This window comes from Telmatherina bonti (assembly GCF_933228915.1).
Source record: "Telmatherina bonti genome assembly, chromosome: 6".
Classification (NCBI taxonomy): Eukaryota; Metazoa; Chordata; class Actinopteri; order Atheriniformes; family Telmatherinidae; genus Telmatherina; species Telmatherina bonti.
Genome location: NC_136624.1, coordinates 7,894,042 through 7,913,639, shown reverse-complemented (window position 1 = coordinate 7,913,639; position 19,598 = coordinate 7,894,042). Strand labels below are relative to the sequence as shown.

General features: G+C 42.4%; 2 protein-coding genes across 2 annotated transcripts in view; both read left to right on the top strand.

Annotated features, from left to right (window-relative positions):
- itpr1b (inositol 1,4,5-trisphosphate receptor, type 1b) overlaps positions 1-9,610 on the top strand; it is a 143,101-nt gene extending 133,491 nt beyond the window's left edge. The window contains exons 59-60 of the mRNA XM_079242420.1: positions 6,986-7,147; positions 8,487-9,610. Of these exons, the coding sequence (XP_079098546.1) occupies positions 6,986-7,147; positions 8,487-8,573 (249 nt within the window). The 3' untranslated portion in view covers positions 8,574-9,610. The remainder of the gene's footprint in view (positions 1-6,985; positions 7,148-8,486) is intronic.
- A 5,365-nt stretch (positions 9,611-14,975) lies between these two features.
- bhlhe40 (basic helix-loop-helix family, member e40) lies at positions 14,976-16,902 on the top strand. The gene is made up of 5 exons (XM_079242749.1): positions 14,976-15,256; positions 15,373-15,436; positions 15,520-15,627; positions 15,910-16,033; positions 16,114-16,902. The coding sequence occupies exons 1-5, from the start codon at positions 15,180-15,182 to the stop codon at positions 16,878-16,880; spliced, it is 1,140 nt and encodes a 379-aa protein (XP_079098875.1). The 5' UTR covers positions 14,976-15,179; the 3' UTR covers positions 16,881-16,902.
- The last annotated feature ends 2,696 nt before the right edge of the window (positions 16,903-19,598 follow it).

The following is a 19,598-nucleotide window of genomic DNA, read 5'->3' as shown; positions in this document are numbered from 1 at the left end:
AGTCTTCCAGAAGACTGAAAACCTTTAAAGTGTGAGATAAAACTCCACCTGAGGACTGAAAGGTTGAACTTCAAGAAAAGGAAATTTACCTGAACAGACTCATTTTACAAGATAAAAGTTAGTTGCTAGTGAGCATTCTGGCTAGTGGACATTTTAGCTAGCAGACGTTTTAGCTGATGAGCATTATGGCTAGCGGTTGTTATGGCTGCGGACATTATATCTAGCAATGGTTTTAACTAGCGGGCGTTTTACCAAAAGGGCGTTATAGCTCCACATTCTGATCCAGCGTTATAGATAGCGGGCGTTATCAAGAACATTTTGACAACCGTCCTCTCCTCCTTTCACAATGAGTGTGTATGCTTCATTATCTTAGTCTTGTGTGATTCCCCGCTGGCTGCTGTCTTACCCAGGACTGGTTTGTGGTGAGCAAGGCCACCTCACTTGCCCCAGTGTCTCTGAATCAACCACTGAAACTCAGGGACTTTTTCAGCCTCTGCACTGCACGGAGACCACAGTGGCTACGCTGCATCCTCTGTTGGTTCAGCAGCTTCAGACGGAATTTGGTCTTGATTGACGACGTATGACAGTAACATAAATGCCGGCTTATGAAGAATTAAACTTGGATGCCTTCACATGACTTGGACCTATTTTTAAGATAGCGATAACAGTGGCATGTGCTAGTCAAAGTGCCAGAGGAGATAGAAGCATAAAAGAATGTAACCGAGCTGCCTGCAGGCATCTGGAAAAATAAGTTCACTTCATTTCATGAGATCCTAGAAATGCACATTTCTCCCTTGTCTTTACATTGCAATTTAGATTTTAATCTGCAGCTTGTAATGACTGGAACCAGAATAGAATCTGAAACTGGGCTCATTTAGTCCATTTTCTTCTCTTTACAAACATATTGCATTAAACTGTCTGTGATTGCTGCTGCTTGTTTTAACTTTTGCAAGCTGTTTATATAGTATTTCAAATTTTCTGATATGACCCATTGCGTTTCGTCAGACATATCAAAACCAACTTCAGTCCCTGAAAGATTATTCTATTTTGGCTACACTGTCGGCGCTGGTCTGACTGGTATCTGAGGGAAAAGTTCAACACTAAAGACAACAAAAGAAAAAAAACAGAAATAAACACCTAACTGTGCGTCCACAACAAGACAGTCCACCAGACTCAGCCCATTAGGGGACTCAGTTCAGTTGGGGTGCAACACTATTCCAGACCAGGGGCCTCATTTATCATACTGTGCGCAGCAACGATGACTACAGGTGGCGTACATACGGAAAACAGGAAAAAAAATTTCCCGATTTACAAAGCAGTGCGCACGCACGTCCTACGCCTGTTTCACTTTATAAATCGGGATCAACACTAAATTTTGCGCACGTGACGGAACATCTTGTCACGCCCACATGTTGGCCATAAAAGGTCAGGTGAACACCCCTGATAAATATTAATCCATCTCATTTCCATGACGGTTCTGCAGAGAAAAAAGCAAAAAAGAGGAATTTTCTGAAAAATGAGGAAGAAACTTTAATAGATCCGGTTGTAAAATGTAAAATATTTCATCTGGTGGAGACGGGATGGACATCAGCACCATCAGAAAAGCAGAGGAGCGTCAGCAGGTGACAGATGCTGTCAGTGTGTCTCATCAGACCACTGGAATATCCAGAAAGAAAAAAAAAAAAGAAAGTAGTCAGACAATAAAATGTAGGGGGAGAGGGCATCTTCGTCCACAGGAGGAGGGTGTTCACCAGGGAGGAAGGCGGTGCTGCTGCCCACTGCCACAGTTTAGAAGCTGGCGGGGAAAATGAGCGAGTCCAAAGAGTCGCTGGAACCAAATGCAGCAGAGACCCTGGATGTTTATTCCTTTGTTTCATATTATAAAATGAACGCACATAAATGAGACGTCTCTGACTCCAGATGTGGTTGGAGAGGGGGAGTGATTCCACCTTGTGCCCCCCAGTAGGCGTGTCCTCGCAGAGGAACCAATAATTGTCATCAAGGAGGAGGTGCAGGAGATGGAGAGAAATAAACACCACCCTGACAGAAATGACACTAAAATATAAACTTGTAAATAAATCAGAATTCTCAACATCTGATGTGTTGCATCACTTCTAGACGTTGCGTACAGCAGAAGCGTTTGGTTCCAACGTGAGATGACGAATTTGAGATTGGGAACAACAGTGCTTGTTGCAGCTGAACTTAATTCAATTCAATTCACTTCAACTTTATTTGTATAGCGCCACTTCACAACGATGTTGTCACAGGGCACTTTACATACACATTATTTGAGCCTATTCATACATATCCTATAATAGAAACCAACTGACTGCATCGAGTCATGACTTCGATCTAATCCCCCATCCTGAGCATGCACGTGGCGACAGTGGGAAGGAAAAACTCCTCTTTAACAGGAAGATTAAGGGGGTAAAGGGGTAACTTAATACATACCCATTTAGTACCATGTTATGTAGCGTCTCCACCATCTGCACACATTTGCAGCTGTACAACAGGTTTCCTCCTGTGCATCGAGGCACCTCTGCCTGCACTTCATCAGCCTGATGTGCAGTCTGGCTGATGGTCACATAGTTCTATTACTCTGTTCTCTGGATTGGGAGAAGGAGTGATCTTCTGTCAGTCACTTCTTCCCTTTGAAAAGCACCGGCTCGACTCGAGTCGACATGCGCCATGTTCACCAGCAGGGACAGATAAGCCACTGTGCGCCTTGACACATTGGGGTTCATTTTATATCCAACCATCACTTCATGTTCTGTACATCTGCAGATGGGAAAACACCCTGATCCACTTAATGATGGACGATTTTGACGGGCGACCACATCATTTTAATTGCAGTTATTCATTTAGAACTTTATTAGCATGGGAGCTTCTGTACGACTTATTAGTTGTGTGAAATGGCTTTTATAACATGTAGAACTGCTTCATTTCAGAACAGATTTTAGCGATTGACGTTTTACGTGGCGGAGTAAGAAAATCAAATATGCGTTTTCTCTTTTTTTGCAGATGCTGCTAATGTACAACATTCTGTGTGAAAGTTTATATTTGATTTTGAAAAAATGTCTCAAATTTCACACCATTTCTTTGGTTTTATTTTCTTTCGCCGTTTCCCGTTTCTCCAGACTTTGTGCGTGCGCCATGGTCAGAGTTGTTCGTATAAATCCCAAAAATTGTCTATAATTGGCGTTAGTGCTGGGCGATATATCGAATATAATCGAGATATCGTGGCTAGTCCCCTGTGCGATATAGAAAATGCCTATATTCGTCATATTCGAGTATCCGTTGTCACGCAGTTTTTAGCTGTGGGCGGGGTTTTCTCCCTCCTCCTCGACTCTGCACCGCTTTGCACGGAGAGTTAAAGCAAGCGCACCTAGTTAAGTACATAACGTGAGCTACGTGCTACGTCATGAGAGGCAGCGTGTAGCCACTGTTGCCAACCTGGCAACTTTTTTTTGTGAAAAGCGACTAGCGACAAATCTCGCGATTTTTACTGGAGTTATTGGAGACTTTCCAGGTGTTTTGGCGACTGACTTTAAAGCACATATTGCAAAGTTATTGTCAGAAGGAGAGTCTCTCCCCGTCCTAAAGCACTCAGTCGCTGCAGCTGCAGCCAGTCAGAGGAGCAGAGAGGACACCTGCACGACTCCACCTACAGTCACAATGAACAGCCAAATCCGCCACTGATCCCGCCCTGGATTACAGAGTGGGACGTAAATTGCAAAGTTTTTCATGTCACGCAAAAACAATCCAATTCTATTTGATTACATTCACAGCCTCTGTCACTTACTCACCTCATCCACTGTGTGTGTGACACAAGCATATTTATCTAGCTCGTCATGTCTCTAGAAAGTACAGAAAGGAGTGGGAATCAAATCCTGAATTAAAAACTGGCTGAAGCCGTTTATTGGAGACGATACGAGGACGTTCTGCCTGGATTATAAGACTGATTTCTACGCTAAACTCTGCAATTAAAAAAAAATACACGACAACTCAAAAACATATCCATAAAGCAAAGCCTTATAATAGTTCATCATTTGAAAAGTCCCCCCCCTAGAGCACCTATTTTCATACGTTGCATTTATTACATCATGCAAAGGCACTTTATTTTGTTTTAAAATGACATGTTTCTGCCACTGCTTTAACTGTTCATTAAATACGGTTTTGATCAGTTTGCTTCGTTACAATTTCATCCTTTTGGCATGAATGTTTAAAATCAGCATATCTTGATGCAGTATGAACAGTTATATTTTAATGGAGACACAAAATCATCTTACTGATGTGATTGTATGCACCAAAGCATTCATTCCAGGCTAAGGTAAATATCGAGATATATATCGTATATCGTGACATGCCATAAAAATATCGGGATATTACTAGAAGGTCATATCGCCCAGCCCTTATTGGCGTACGGCGGGTTTTGTGCGACAGCTTTATAAATGAGGCCTCAGAGCTTTTAAAGAACATCTTCCCTCTCCACCAGTGGCAAGAAAACCTGGATCTGCATCAGATCCTAGTGGTCTGGACCGATCAGATCCTAGTGGTCTGGGCCGATCAGATCCTAATGGTCTGGACCGATCAGATCCTAGTGGTCTGGGCCGATCTGATCCTAGTGGTCTGGGCCGATCAGATCCTAGTGGTCTGGACCGATCAGATCCTAGTGGTCTGGACCGATCAGATCCTAGTGGTCTGGATTGATCAGATCCTAGTGGTCTGGACCGATCAGATCCTAGTGGTCTGGATTGATCAGATCCTAGTGGTCTGGATTGATCAGATCCTAGTGGTCTGGGCCGATCAGATACTAGTTGTCTGGATTGATCAGATCCTAGTGGTCTGGACTGATCAGATCCTAGTGGTCTGGATTGATCAGATCCTAGTGGTCTGGATTGATCAGATCCTAGTGGTCTGGATTGATCAGATCCTAGTGGTCTGGACCGATCAGATCCTAGTGGTCTGGGCCGATCAGATCCTAGTGGTCTGGACCGATCAGATCCTAGTTGTCTGGATTGATCAGATACTAGTGGTCTGGATTGACCAGATCCTAGTGGTCTGGATTGATCAGATCCTAGTGGTCTGGACCGATCAGATCCTAGTGGTCTGGATTGATCAGATCATAGTGGTCTGGGCCGATCAGATCCTAGTTGTCTGGACTGATCAGATCCTAGTTGTCTGGAATGATCAGATCCTAGTGGTCTGGGCCGATCAGATCCTAGTTGTCTGGATTGATCAGATACTAGTGGTCTGGATTGACCAGATCCTAGTGGTCTGGATTGATCAGATCCTAGTGGTCTGGATTGATCAGATCCTAGTGGTCTGGATTGATCAGATCCTAGTGGTCTGGGCCGATCAGATTCTAGTTGTCTGGGCCGATCAGATTCTAGTTGTCTGGGCTGATCAGATACTAGTTGTGTGGATTAATCAGATCCTAGGTGTCTGGATTAATCAGATCCTAGTGATCTGGATTGATCAGATCCTAGTTGTCTGGATTGATCAGATCCTAGTTGTCTGGATTGATCAGATCCTAGTTGTCTGGATTGATCAGATCCTAGTTGTCTGGATTGATCAGATCCTAGTTGTCTGGATTGATCAGATCCTAGTGGTGTGGATTGATCAGATCCTAGTGGTCTGGGCCGATCAGATTCTAGTTGTCTGGGCTGATCAGATACTAGTTGTGTGGATTAATCAGATCCTAGTTGTCTGGATTAATCAGATCCTAGTGATCTGGATTGATCAGATCCTAGTTGTCTGGATTGATCAGATCCTAGTTGTCTGGATTGATCAGATCCTAGTTGTCTGGATTGATCAGATCCTAGTGGTGTGGATTGATCAGATCCTAGGGGTCAGGGCCGATCAGAACCTAGTGGTCTGGATTGATCAGATCCTAGTGGTCTGGCTTGATCAGATCCTAGTGGTCTGGGCTGATCAGATCCTAGTGGTCAGGGCCGATCAGATTTCTAATGGAATTCTTCCACATCTGACTGATTTTTTTTTCGTTCCACACCTGAATGTTGTGGAACAATAGACTGGGTGCTTACCCACAATGCCGTGCGCTGAACCCACAGTGTGTGTTTTTTTTAATCCTCCACTTCCTGTATTTGGTCCGCTTGAAACCGAAGGACATCTCCATTTGCTGGAGGTGTGTCTCTTTAATTTGCCCAACTGGAAAACTGAACCACACTTTAGTTCCACATCTTACGTCAGGTAAAATTAAAGTAAGAGAATTCATTCTCTCAGCAAAAAACAATATTAAAACCTACATTTGTAGCCTCCCAATAGCAACACCTTCCTTTTCAGGTCTTTTGTCGTGGTTTCACTACATGTGTGTGTCTAAATAACGATAATGTACTTTAAAGATGTACATAAAAACCAGCCTGTAGTTGCTGCTGACACCTGTGCAGCTTATAGAAATGCTGTTTGTGTTCTCTGTCGTGTTACACCGTAGTTTCCTCTTTTAGAGAATTGTACACCAGCTTAAAGGTCAGAAAACAAAATGTAGCAGCTTGCATCCATTTATCTGATTGGAGGAATGTGTCATCTGCAGCTGACAGAGCATTCAAATGCGGCGTTACCCGCTGCACGAAAGAGGAACTTTCTGCATCCGTTTAAAGGAAGTTTGCCAAGTTTATACAGGAAAAAAAAACTAGGTGCGACATGAACCATCCGCCTGTTTTAAGTGATTTCAAGAATGTGTCCGCATCTCATGTGATTCTCATTGGGAAAGTCCCAGCATGAGTAGTTTGATTGAAATCTCAGCCGGAGATAAAACCGGACCTGAGATGAAAAAAATCAAAACTAAATGGTGCTTTATACCATTTCTGCTGCTTCATGAAGCACCTTTGATGTATTTAATGAACCTAATTTGGCCTGAAAATTCGTAACTTCCTAGGAAACGTAAAGCAAATGAAGAAGAACGTCACTACGAGTCTGTCTCATGTCATGATGTCACCTAACAAAGCGGGTTTGTGTTCACCAGGAACACAACTTGGACTGGTTTCCACGGATGCGGGCCATGTCGCTGGTCAGCAGCGATGCGGACGGGGAGCAGAATGAGATCAGAAACCTGCAGGAGAAGCTGGAGTCCACCATGAAGCTGGTCACCAACCTGTCGGGCCAGCTGACCGAGCTGAAGGAGCAGGTTGGTCTGGACTGAAGTAAAATGTCTGTCACCTCCTGACGGAGTAGGAGGCGAGCACGGCTCAGCTCGTCGCCATGTCAGATGCACAGTTTACTAATTACAAAAGGTGATGAGTCATAGTTTACAGTTTGATGATCATTCTATTTACATCATTTATCAACAACCGGCTGCAGGTTAACCCTTTAGAGCCCGACTTGAGAAGAAGATCAAGCCTTTATTTGGCTTCTTAATAAAACCTTAAAAATAATTCACAAGAATAATTGTATATTTAAATTATTATAGTGCAGAATGTGTCCACCAGGGGGCAGTAGACAGGGATCAGACTGGACTGATCGGTTTTGAGCGACGTTTTTACCGTAAAGTGTTGCAAAAGGTCTCGGACACTGTGATATTATTTATAAAGCTTTAAGGGGTTAAAACTAGAGCTCTTATCTGCATGCTCGATATTAAAGCTTTCCTTCCATCTGGAATTGCAGAATTAGCAATTAAATACCAGCTTCTTTATTTTTTTTTTTAAATGAAAGAACCTTTTGCTGATATTGCATATAAATACGACGAGTATTGCTGCAATCCACAGCTTCTAGTAAACAGATTCGTAGAAGAAAACATCTTTACCCAGGAAACGAGAACTCTATAAGAGGAAGCGAATGTCTCCGAGACATTTTGACCCAGACGGGAGGAAATGGTTACGCTGCTGCTGAAAGCCGTGAAGGACACAAGCATCAGCCACACTTTTCACTCCAGATTCGACTCATGCAAATCATTTTGATTTGAGAAAATTTTTATTTTATTTGTAAGAAATGAGAAAGTTGTGTTCCAAGCGTGGTGTTTAATGGGTCATTCCAGAGAAAATTGGTTAAATCGGGATGTTGCAAAGCAGAAAGACACGACATTCTTCTGCTAACTGAGTTTGAAAAGCCCACTTGATGCGTTTAAGTGCTGTTTTCCTCCAACACGCCCCTCTACGCAGAATTATTTCTCCTGGAACACTCATTACAAGACCACTTTGTCTTCTCTCTGTTGTGTTTCAGAGCTGCTCTGCAGATCTCTGGCTGATGTTAATAAAGTGGATTCTTTGCAGAAAACTCATTCGTCTCCACGCTGGTGTAAAGGTTACCGTCTGTGTTATGACTCATGGCCTTATTGATCTCTGAAATTTCTACCGACAGAGTTTCGCTTTGAGTGCTTTGTGTTCTGCCGCCTTCATCAGACGACTGAGCGAGGTGGATGAGGACGCCGTCGGGCGTAGAGACAACCGAGCAGCGAGTGAAAGGCTGAGCATGAGCGACGGGAATGTGCATGCGTCTTGTTTAACGTTTGACCTCTCTGTGATCTTCAGATGACAGAGCAGAGGAAGCAGAAGCAGCGAATCGGCCTGCTGGGACACCCTCAGCACATGAACGTCAACCCCCAGCAGCCTGCATGAAGGCCCACCAGGGACTGGACGCTTGGCGTCGGCTCGGCGTCTGGACGGAAGCGCGCGGTCCTCACGGCAAGGCTGCACACTGTGTGATGTAACGTAGAAGCGGTAGGGAAACACTGTAATATAGGTAGTCATAAGGCAACGTGTAGCTCTATCCAGACAGCAGCGCTCAACCCCCTCCTACCCCTCCGCTCTGCTCCACCCGGTGCCAAATGTTTTCTACCTACAGATTGGATTTCTCAACACATGGCCTTGAATGGTTGAACTTGAAACCGGACAGGAGGAATTCATCCTTTTTATTTTATTAGAAGGTTTTCTATTCATCCTCCTGGCATCATGAGCAGTATTTATTGTCTTCTTTTTGGATCCTGTGCAATATTTTAACTTAAATATGCAACCTCACTGGTGTGTAAATTTAAGTTCTGGTTTGTTTAAAACCACCACAGTAGTTTTGTCTGATCTTTATCGTCTCTAGATGAATTAAGAAGTCGTGGGCTTTCTGTACTTACACAAAATATAATAATATAGCTACTATAATTAGTTTATTCTATTATTTCTTGACAATGCACGTACTTCTGGAGTGTCAGCTTCACACTGTAGGGGTAGTAAATTGTGTGAGAGCAATATAAAAAGGTCATTTACTTCCACTTGTGTAAATCAGACGCTCATGTCTCAGTGCTAACTTATACTTCAGGAGAAATTAGCTTTCTTATTTAACTGGGCTGTAAAGTATTTTGTCACAGTTTGCTCAGGAGTCGTGTCATTTATCCAGTAAGAAACTCAACTTGTTTCGTTTCCATTTGTGCCTGTTTACATTCTGCTGAGTCACCTTCATGTTTAAGGTTATTTTGCTTAGTTTTCATGCTTTGGATAAACTTTTTTCCTTCTTTCTGGGACTTCTGTGTGTACAGTTTGTTGCTTACATTTGCTTTTGTATAGTAAAATAAGATGGATGGAAGAAAACAAAACCTAAGAACGTTAAGATTAAACTAACCTGAGAAACGTCAATTTGTACATGAAAGTAGAATTATTTATTAAAATTGATGTAATTAAACTTTACCTCTTGCACTGTTTTTATTGCTGTTATATGATCACAAAAAACTTCATCCCTTTTTTTTTCCCCCTCCTTGTGACATTTTTGTTCTTTTTTTTTTTTAATCAATTTTTTTCCCCCGTTGATCCTCTTAGCTATGTTGCAACTATATCTGTTCATTTTTTGCAATAACCTTTTTTTTCAATCCGTTGTCTTTTTCTAATCAATGTCTGTTGAGAAATTTGGTTCCACCTGGTGCCTTCATGGCCACAATGGTCCATGTACAAAAACAGCTATAAAATCATCCAAAATCAACATTTTTCTCCTTTTGTTGCTGAAATCAGTTAAAAATTCTGTCCTGCTCAAAAATAGTAAATATTTAATCATTTTCAGACTTTTAACCCCTTAATTGCCAGTTTCTGTATCAGAATTACTGCCTCATTTATTACAAAAACGTTACTTTTTTTCCCCCCATTTAATAAATACAACATAAAGGAGTCTTTGGTGATTAAACATTTGAAAATGTCAAAGATTAGCAAGAAAAGTAATGTGATTTCATTGTGAGTGTTCATGTGTGAAATAAGTTTCAAATTAAAATCTAATCAGCAATTTTATAAAGGAAAATAAATTCACACACAGACAAGGAAACCAGTTGGTGGTTTTGTGATTTCATAGCATAACTGTATAAAAGACCAGGATCTCCTGCGTCGGTCTACAGTGGAAAACCAGTTGAATCTGGTGGAGTAAAGTCAAACTGTGTTGAATTAAAGTCCAGTCTGTTAAGTTTTAGCTGAGGTCGGTGATTTTTTCCTGTCAATACCATACAATTTGTTTATGGCACTTTTTCATCCATATTAATATGGATTGTGATGATTATACACTGTTCATTAATACCTTTACAGCAATATGGAATATGAATAAAACTCAAGAACTTTAATACTTGAAAGAAATGCTTTTAAAACCAGAATAAATTATACTGATGTGTAAATTTAAAAAAAAAAAAAAAAGATCAAATAAATCCTTTTTAAAATGAAAAAGATCTTAAACTACAAATTAATACAAAAAAATTAAACCATGATCTGTGTCACAACATAATCTGCATTACACCAGTAAAATATCACAACAAACCTGCATCATCATGGCGTCATGTCATCTGATTGGCTGCCATGATCATGTGACTCAGATACCGTTTCTTCACCCCTCGGCGAGAAGTGAAAACAAATGTCATGTTTTTTTATCAGATGAGTAGTATTTACATTAAAGTATAAAGTACTGAATCCAATATTTAGAGTGGTATCAAAGTATGAGCTCAGGTATTGATATGTCCATCTCTGGTTATCCCAAGTCGTCTCATCCTCGGAGTTTCTCATACTTAAGCTGAAATATTGAGAAAAATGTATTTTAATTTACTCATCAGTATAATTCATTATTATTTTAAAATCCTTTCTTATAAGTATTAAAAAGCTCTTAGTTGTATTTATACTCCATGCTTGTGTTGCAGTAAAGATATTAGCGCACGCTGTCCAATCATGATTTTCCTTTAAGGGACAGGAAGTATTGATATCTGGATCACTGAAATGATGTCATATTGACAGGAGAAGTGATCGTATTGCCCATTACTGGCTGAAAACCTTATGATCCTTACAAGTTATCAGACTCATCTGGAGGAGATGGGAGTTGTGGGAATTTTTTCATTTGCTTCCTCAGATCATTTGTAAATTCATTTATTTTCTTAAATGCTAAGTCAAATTAAGACCACGGGGAGCTGGCGTTTATCCCAGCCATCATCAGGCGAAAGGCAGGTACATCCTGGACTGGTCACCAGTCCATCGCAGGACATTTATAACTTTATTAACTGTGTAAAAAGTGTGGTTCCTGATCGTGAAGCCTTGCTCAAGTTTCATATTTGTAATAAAGAAAAAGTGAGTTGGGTCGTTCCATTATGCGGCCGCCATCTTTTCATGTTACATGCGTCCTTTTTCTTTTTTTCTTTTTCCCACCAACATATTTACATCCAGTTTGCAAATAAATCTGAGGATTTTTCTCTTCTGTTAACAAATCAATAAAAAAATGGTTGAAAGAAAAGTGGGGAAGACATCCTGGTCATGGCTACATACATGTTTTCTGGAACATCATGAAACCGCGTCACATGCCGACTTTATTGGATTTCAGAACAAACTAACAGCGACTCTGTGAAATGTCTGTAATTGGTTGGATTTTATCAATGCAGAAATTTCCTGGAAAGTCACATTAATGCCAAAAGTTCACCAACCTTCAAATCATCAAACTTACTGGATGGACTTCTTTCTTTCTAATGAAGTACTCAGGAGCCATTAGCCACCAATTTTAGCTAAATGTTTTCTTTTCATACACGTTTCCTGGACATTTAATAAGCCCTAAAATGAAACTAACAAGCTTAATTTGTTTCATTTCTTATAATGTTCCTTTCAAAGTTATCACGACTTTTACTGTCTAGAGTTAAAATGGAGACTTAACCCGTTTCTGGAAGCATGAAAACTGTTGGTTTTTGGGAAGCTAATGTGCGTTTTAAATTAAAGGTTAATTCCTGACTCAAACCTGCGGGAGAAAGTTAGAATACTGTAACCAATAGATACAAATAGAATATTATGCAGGATTTCTAACAAGAATTAAATGAATGTATCCATCTGATAAGTAAATGTAGGCTAGCTGCTGCTAGCATAGCTATGCTAACTTGCTAGTTTGTTTCACATCGCTCACACTTTTCTCTGCAAAGCTTAAAACCATCAGAAATTTGCCAAAAACTGTCCATTTTCTTGCCAAACGGCTGGACGGTGAAGCAGAAATTTGATTTTATTTATCATTTAAAATACAAAATATAAAGCTGGAGTCACGTGATAAAAATATTAAATTTAGATGACATAAGAAGGCCCTCAGGATTTCTGTTGTGCATCACACATACAATGTACAGATAAGCATAATAAATAATTGTCAACTTATAAAAAATAATAAATTTATCTTACATATTTTATTACATATTTTCTGGGGAATGAGGAAGAACCATTTAAAGTGCATAAAAATACCATTTAAGTGGTGTGTAGATTTATGTAGGACACCTCTGAACACACCATGTTACACATGCAGATTTATTCTTTTCTATGTGAAAATAAGCCAAAATGAAGAAATAATTAGCCAGCTACAAACTTACATTTACCCTCAAATTATCTAGATTAAATGAAATACACTTATGTGTTGGAAGGTGAAAGGAATTTTTATTTTTTTTAGCAGGGAATATTGGGATTCATTAGGTTTATATGCTAAAGATTGACATTTTTTTAGTTTTAGGGACAAAGAGTTTTATTAATACGATTGATTAAATGAGTACTAATAACAAAGAAAAAAGTAAGAATGAGCTATACCTCTCTGGTCAAATTCACACAAAATGGATTGATTGAGGAAATATTATTTAAACATAATGACAAAATATAAAATGGAAAAAGAAAACAAACTGGACTAGAAACTATATTCTTATCTAATTATTTAATTTCCAGTCATTTAATTCTGATCATATTGGTGAGGTGGGAAGGGAGGGGGAAAAAAAGCCTGTAGCACTTCAGGTAAGGACCAGCATCCAACTGGACAGTCCACTTACACCTCCTTATGATGTCCTCTGCTGTTTGATTTCTTGCTTGTGTTGTTCTCACTCTCATATGTGAGTCGCTTTGGATAAAAGTGTCTGCTAAATGTAGAGTATTCATTAATAAAACCAGGCATCACATCATTTTATAATGTAAAAGTGTAGTGATAATACTGAGCACAGACATCAGTATCTTAAATAATGTGTTAATCATGAAGCTGCAAACTACACTAATAATATTGTTTCCAATCTATAGGCTTCTAATAATTTATTATGATGGAGTTATGCAATAGTATTCAGTCTATATACTACCACTTCATTCCCTCCTAAACAGCAAATTATGCTATAAACAGCTGTGAAATAATAATAGAAATAATAATAATAAATAAAATAATAGTAATTATTATTATTAATAATAAAATAATGTTCATATGTGAGGAGCCACGTGATGAGGGAACATGGTATTTCTGTTTAAAAACATGTCTATTGATTTTTAGGTGTGTAAAAATGTGACTGTTTTATAATAAAGTTCTTGTAGTTTTAAACATAATCTGTGTTGAGTTATGATTAACAAGCTCCCGCAGCTGGAATGAAAACAGTAAAGTTTGTTTGTAAGTAAACAAAAGCTGTAAAAGGTAAACAAACATTGAAACGTTCCCTCTCAGCTCTCCCCGCCTTGCTGTCTGCTTTGCAGCGTGTTGTTGTGAAGCTGCTTTCTATAAATAACCGGAGTGCGTCTGGACGTCGGCGGCTGGAACCGACAGACCGACCAGTCGGTCACTCCCGGCCGCGTGACGTCAGCGGCTTCCCGGCCACCGTCCATGCGGAGCGCAACGTGACCGTCCGCTGGGTGTGCCGCGCGACGCGGCGGCCTGAAACGTTAACCGTCCCGTATGGAGGTGCACGTGCGGCACGGCGAACCGATGCAGAATTAAAGTCCGACCGCTGTCGCGTGATGCCTGCCTGGCACGCGCGGCAATGCAGAGAAATGGTGAAGTTATTATGATAAAGCAAAAAATGCTTAGAATGAACATTATTTTCATTACTCTTATCATCATATCTGTTATTATCGCTGCTATGACACTCAGATTTGATCAAACTGTGTCAAACTATCGATTAGTAGCGATTTATTTTCCTCTTATTAGCTTTTTAAATCAAACATTTATACGTGTTTTTCATAAATATAGGTTTAATGTGACTCAACTTGTTTTCTAAGTAAACAAACGAGCCGATTTCATGTTTAATATTCATCTTATTGGACTATTTTCTCTAAACGTCATCATGTCTGCATGTCAGACGTAACATTTCCCCAAAGCCATCGATTAATAGCTATTGATTTTCCTCTTATTAGCTTTTTAAATCGTACGTGTTTTTCTTAAATATAGGTTTAATGTGACTCAGGTTGTTTTCTAAGTAACCAAACGAGCTGATTTCATGTTTAATATTCATCTTATTGGACTATTTTCTCTAAATTTCATGTCAGACGCAACATTTCCCCACAGCGCAGCAGAACTGTTGCTCCACTTTCCATGTAAACACGGACCCGCCTCGCGCGCCGGAGCGTGGTGGGACACGGGACGTGAAGGAGTACTACAGCAGTGGGCTGTGCTTCAGCAGCGTGGGGGGAGGAGGGGGGAGGAGGGGTGAGGAGCTGAAAGCACCGTCCAACACGTGAGCCTCATGTGACGGAGTCTGCCTCTCGAGCGCGGAGACGTGCCTGCAGTCACAGGGTTTATTTAACACGTCGCCAGGAACCCACCCAGCTCTCACACATTGACTCGGGCGTGGAGCCTCGCGACTCGTTCTCCTCAGCTCGGACCTCAGGCTCGCTGCGCACTTTTATCGAGAAAAGTCTACTTTTAAAGCGGCTCTTCTTCTGGTTTCAGACACAATCGGAGTCATTTTGGAGCTTTTCAGGCTTTTTTTTTTTTCTCTCTCCGCGTTTTTCCGTCCGAGCGACATGCAGAGGATTACAAGTGCGCAACCGCCTCCTTATGTGCCCAAACACCCACCAGTGGATCTATCTGACATGCAGGGGTAAATACATTTTCTGTTTAATTCATCTCTGAGCAGAACTTTACTAAAAAAAAATAAATAAATAAAATAAAAAAAAAATAATAATAATTAGAATTTTTGTTTCTTCTCTCCAAAAGAATGGACTTTCCCATTTATGTGTACAAAGCCCGGAGAGGCTCCAAGCGCGTGGATGATTGCAAGGTAAATGCAGCCTGATATTTCTGTATTAATGGTTTAAAAAAGCAGCTTTTTGGGGACTGAAGGCATGTCTGAACCCCCTGCAGGAGACCTACAAGCTGCCGCACCGGCTCATCGAGAAGAAGCGACGTGACAGAATCAACGAGTGCATCTCGCAGCTCAAGGACTTGTTGCCAGAACATCTGAAACTCACAGTCAGTATTATCTTCTAGATATGGCATGTCTGAGCAACTGAGACGTCACATGCTTCCTCTCTGCTGTTTGTTCACCCCAAACTATTGATTTATAGTCCAGATGAGGCACTTTAGTCTCTGCAAAACAAGTTTTTATGAGGAAAGTGAGTCTGTAAAGGTGGTTTTTTGTGAGCGTTGACGTCCTGGTTTCCCATCTCCACGCCTTGCTTTGCCTTCTGTTCCGCTGCACAGCGTGTTACGTAAGTGAGATCAACATGTTTATGGAAGGTCTTCCTGTTTTAGACGCTGGGTCATCTGGAGAAAGCCGTGGTGCTGGAGCTCACGCTGAAGCATGTGAAAACCCTGAGCGCTGTCCTGGAGCAGCAGCAGCAGAAAATTCTGGCACTCCAGAAGGATCTGCAGATCGGTAAGTGTCGTGCTTTGGAAGCGCCGGATCAGGAAACGGGATGTGAGGGGTAACACGGTGCTTCTGGTCGTGTCCTGCAGGTGATCATGGAGGCGACGGCGCGGAAAGCGGCGAGGACATGTTTCGTTCTGGTTTCCATCTGTGCGCCAAAGAAGTCCTCCACTATCTGTCCAGCCAGGACAGCAGCAGGGACCTGACCCCGTCCCACGTCATCAGTCACATCCAGAAGGTCGCGGCCGAAGTGCTGCAGCACGGTGGCGACCCGGTGCCGGAGGAGACGCCGCAGAGGGCCAGCAAACCGGACGGACAGCCCGCCAGGTCCTCAGACGGACCTGCCAAGAACTGCGTCCCGGTCATTCAGAGGACTTACCAGCACGGGACAAGCGAGCAGAGCGGCAGCGACACGGACACTGATAGCGGCTACGGCGGCGAGCACGACAAGCCCAAAGCCCGGTGGTCGCAGAGCCACGGGAGGGAGGAGGAGCAGAAGAACCCTGCGTCCGGCACCATCAAAGAGGAGGGGGACGAGCCTCGGGCCAAGAGGTCCAGATCAGACTCGTCTGAGGACGAGGTTGTCTCCGTTCACGCAGCAGGAGCTCCCGGCAGCTACGTCAGCTTCTCCCCGAACCAGCCGCCTTTTTGCCTCCCCTTCTACCTCCTCCCCCCCGCGGCAGCAGCGGCGGCGGCGTACCTCCCCATGCTGGAGAAGTGCTGGTACCCGGGGGGCATACCGGTGATGTACCCGGGCATGAACGGTTCTGGGACGAGCCTGTCCCCTAGAGCAGGGTCTCCAGGACCCCACCAGAACCAGGTGGACTCTGAAGCAGGGTCCTCCGTCGAACTCTGAAACCAGAGACTGAGAACACGTCAGGATCCTCCGCGTGAATGTCGAACGGAGGGGAAACCAGCGCCGTAGTTCCGCCCCCCACCGCTCACTGTCGGACCGCCACGCACGCCCGAGCCAAGGCTTACGTTACTCCTGCCGCGGGACTCGCGGAGAAGACGGTCCGGATGACGAGCGCCCAGGAGACTTCGTCTTCCGTTCTCTGAACTTGTTGCTGAATGTCAAACCCAGAATGTCACGTCGTCCCGCCTCCGTGTGAATGTAAAGATCGCAACGAGGAGAAAGCCCCCATAGATGCTGCTTGAATGTTGCTGTTGTTATTATTATTATTATTATTATTATTATTATTATTATTATTATTATTATTCTGACCTGCTGCAGATCTGTGGACGGAGGATCCACCTGCAGCGTTGCTTCTGTAGCTACAACAAGACCAGAATGTTGTCGAAGTAAATCTGACTGGTTCATATTGACTTCTGACTGGTGGAGCTCCAGTTCCATACTCACTGCAGGTGCAGCTCCATGCAGGTGGAGCTCCATACAGGTGCAGCTCCATGCAGGTGCAGCTCCATGCAGGTGCAGCTCCATGCAGGTGCAGCTCCATGCAGGTGTAGCATGCAGGTGCAGCTCCATGCAAGTGCAGCTCCATGCAGGTGTAGCATGCAGGTGCAGCTCCATGCAGGTGGAGCTCCATGCAGGTGGAGCTCCATGCAGGTGTAGCTCCATGCAGGTGGAGCTCCATGCAGGTGTAGCTCCATGCAGGTGTAGCTCCATGCAGGTGCAGCTCCATGCAGGTGCAGCTCCATGCAGGTGCAGCTCCATGCAGGTGTAGCATGCAGGTGCAGCTCCATGCAGGTGCAGCTCCATGCAGGTGCAGCTCCATGCAGGTGTAGCATGCAGGTGCAGCTCCATGCAGGTGCAGCTCCATGCAGGTGCAGCTCCATACAGGTGTAGCATGCAGGTGCAGCTCCATGCAGGTGCAGCATGCAGGTGGAGCTCCATACAGGTGTAGCATGCAGGTGCAGCTCCATGCAGGTGCAGCTCCATGCAGGTGCAGCTGCATGCAGGTGGAGCGGAACAAAGCGGCATCCTGACACTCAGCGTATCGCTGCGTGAAACTGAGTCTGAACCTGCTTTACAGTTAAACTTGCGGCTGTTTGTTCGTGCAGATGAACTTCCTGTAAAGTAATGTTTTTATTTTTTACCATCTTTATTTTATTTTGCTTCTACTACTTCTACATCTCTATTTTTGATACGTGAGCGCGCGGCGTGTGCGTGTGCAGCTACCGGAGGAAGGATGAGGTAGCATTTAGCTCTGTGTGTGTGTGTGTGTGTGTGTGTGTGTAGACCTGCATCAGGCTTCGGCCTCGTGTCGGCTCATTCTGTTGCTTTTATTTGTGTCGTTCAGACGCATCAAAGGCAGCAGTTTTAAAGGAATTCGCTGTAATTGTCTTTAGCAAAGTGTGAATGTAAAGTTTAAAGCATAATAATAGTTTTGTATAGAAAGAGGTACTCTGGATTTTTATTTTGCATTGTAACACATGATTGTACATATTTTGTATATAAAGCATTATTGTTATATATTAAGGTATTAATAAAGTTTTTTTTCCTCCCCGTGGAATTTGTGTTGGCTTAAACGTGTTGCAGCCAGCCAACTTGACAACCCCTCATAAACACTTACATAACACTTACATAAGCCACAGAGCTGCACAGCCTCTGTGTATCAGTCTTAGATTACAGACTGTAAACAAATTCAAAAGGATTTCTCAGCAGTTTTACAAACGATTTAAGGATTTATTTTCATTTCTTTAATATAACTGGAAGCTTGAGAAAAGTGTTTTGCAGTGCACGATGTCGCCTTAAAACCTTAAAATAATAAGATGTTTCAGAAAGAAACTAAAATCACAGAATGGAGTTGGGTTTTTCTTGTGGTTTCACAATGAAATGGTCGAATTATTCACCTGAGAGACAGGATGTGGCTGGCACCACCTCAGTGGAAATGCAGGCAGAGGTTGTAAAGCCTCCAGAAAGGACGCTGAGTTTCATGTACTTTCACATTGAATGATAATGGAACACAGGTCTACACTAACCTTCACTTTTTTTTTCCTCCTGGGCGGCAACGCTGCTGTAATAATGAAAATAAAAATGCCTGCATCATGAGCGGCTGCCACCCACCACGTCTCCCTGAGATGCGTGGAAGGATTTGTTTTTCCCCTTTGTAATCAAAACAGAAATACGGCCTGCAGACTCAGACTGACGCCTCTCAGGCGGACTGAAAATTGTGACACTAGCACCACCTTGTGGTGAGTGGAGGCAACACACCTCACCAGAGGCGTCTAAATCCACATTAAGGCTTTTTGTTTTTGTTTTCTGAAATAAAAAGTAATTAATTTAAAGTAAAATGGAACGGATCGATTTAAATTCTTGTCCCAGTGGGTAAGACACACACTGAGACCTCCATTCCTGTACTATGATACACTCTATCCCCGCGTAAACTCTATGAACTCTTTTAATTTCTTGTAAATAAAGAGTAATAATTATAGAAGTGCTTTTGTCATTTTGTATATATCATATCTTCATTTCCACTATATATATCAAATCAAATCAAAGATACTTTATTCATCCCCGACGGGAAATTAAGAGTTCAAGCCAGCTCATGCAAGGTCAGACATACAGACATGTAACATTCATGACAAAAGAGCAAAACAGAACCGAGCTAAT

Bases quoted from the DNA above. Each gene is read 5' to 3' on its own strand.
- bhlhe40 (XM_079242749.1), top strand. From the start codon at position 15,180: ATGCAGAGGATTACAAGTGCGCAACCGCCTCCTTATGTGCCCAAACAC. The intron at 15,437-15,519 runs GTAAATGCAGCC...AACCCCCTGCAG, and splicing joins AGCGCGTGGATGATTGCAAG to GAGACCTACAAGCTGCCGCA. The intron at 16,034-16,113 runs GTAAGTGTCGTG...CGTGTCCTGCAG, and splicing joins CCAGAAGGATCTGCAGATCG to GTGATCATGGAGGCGACGGC.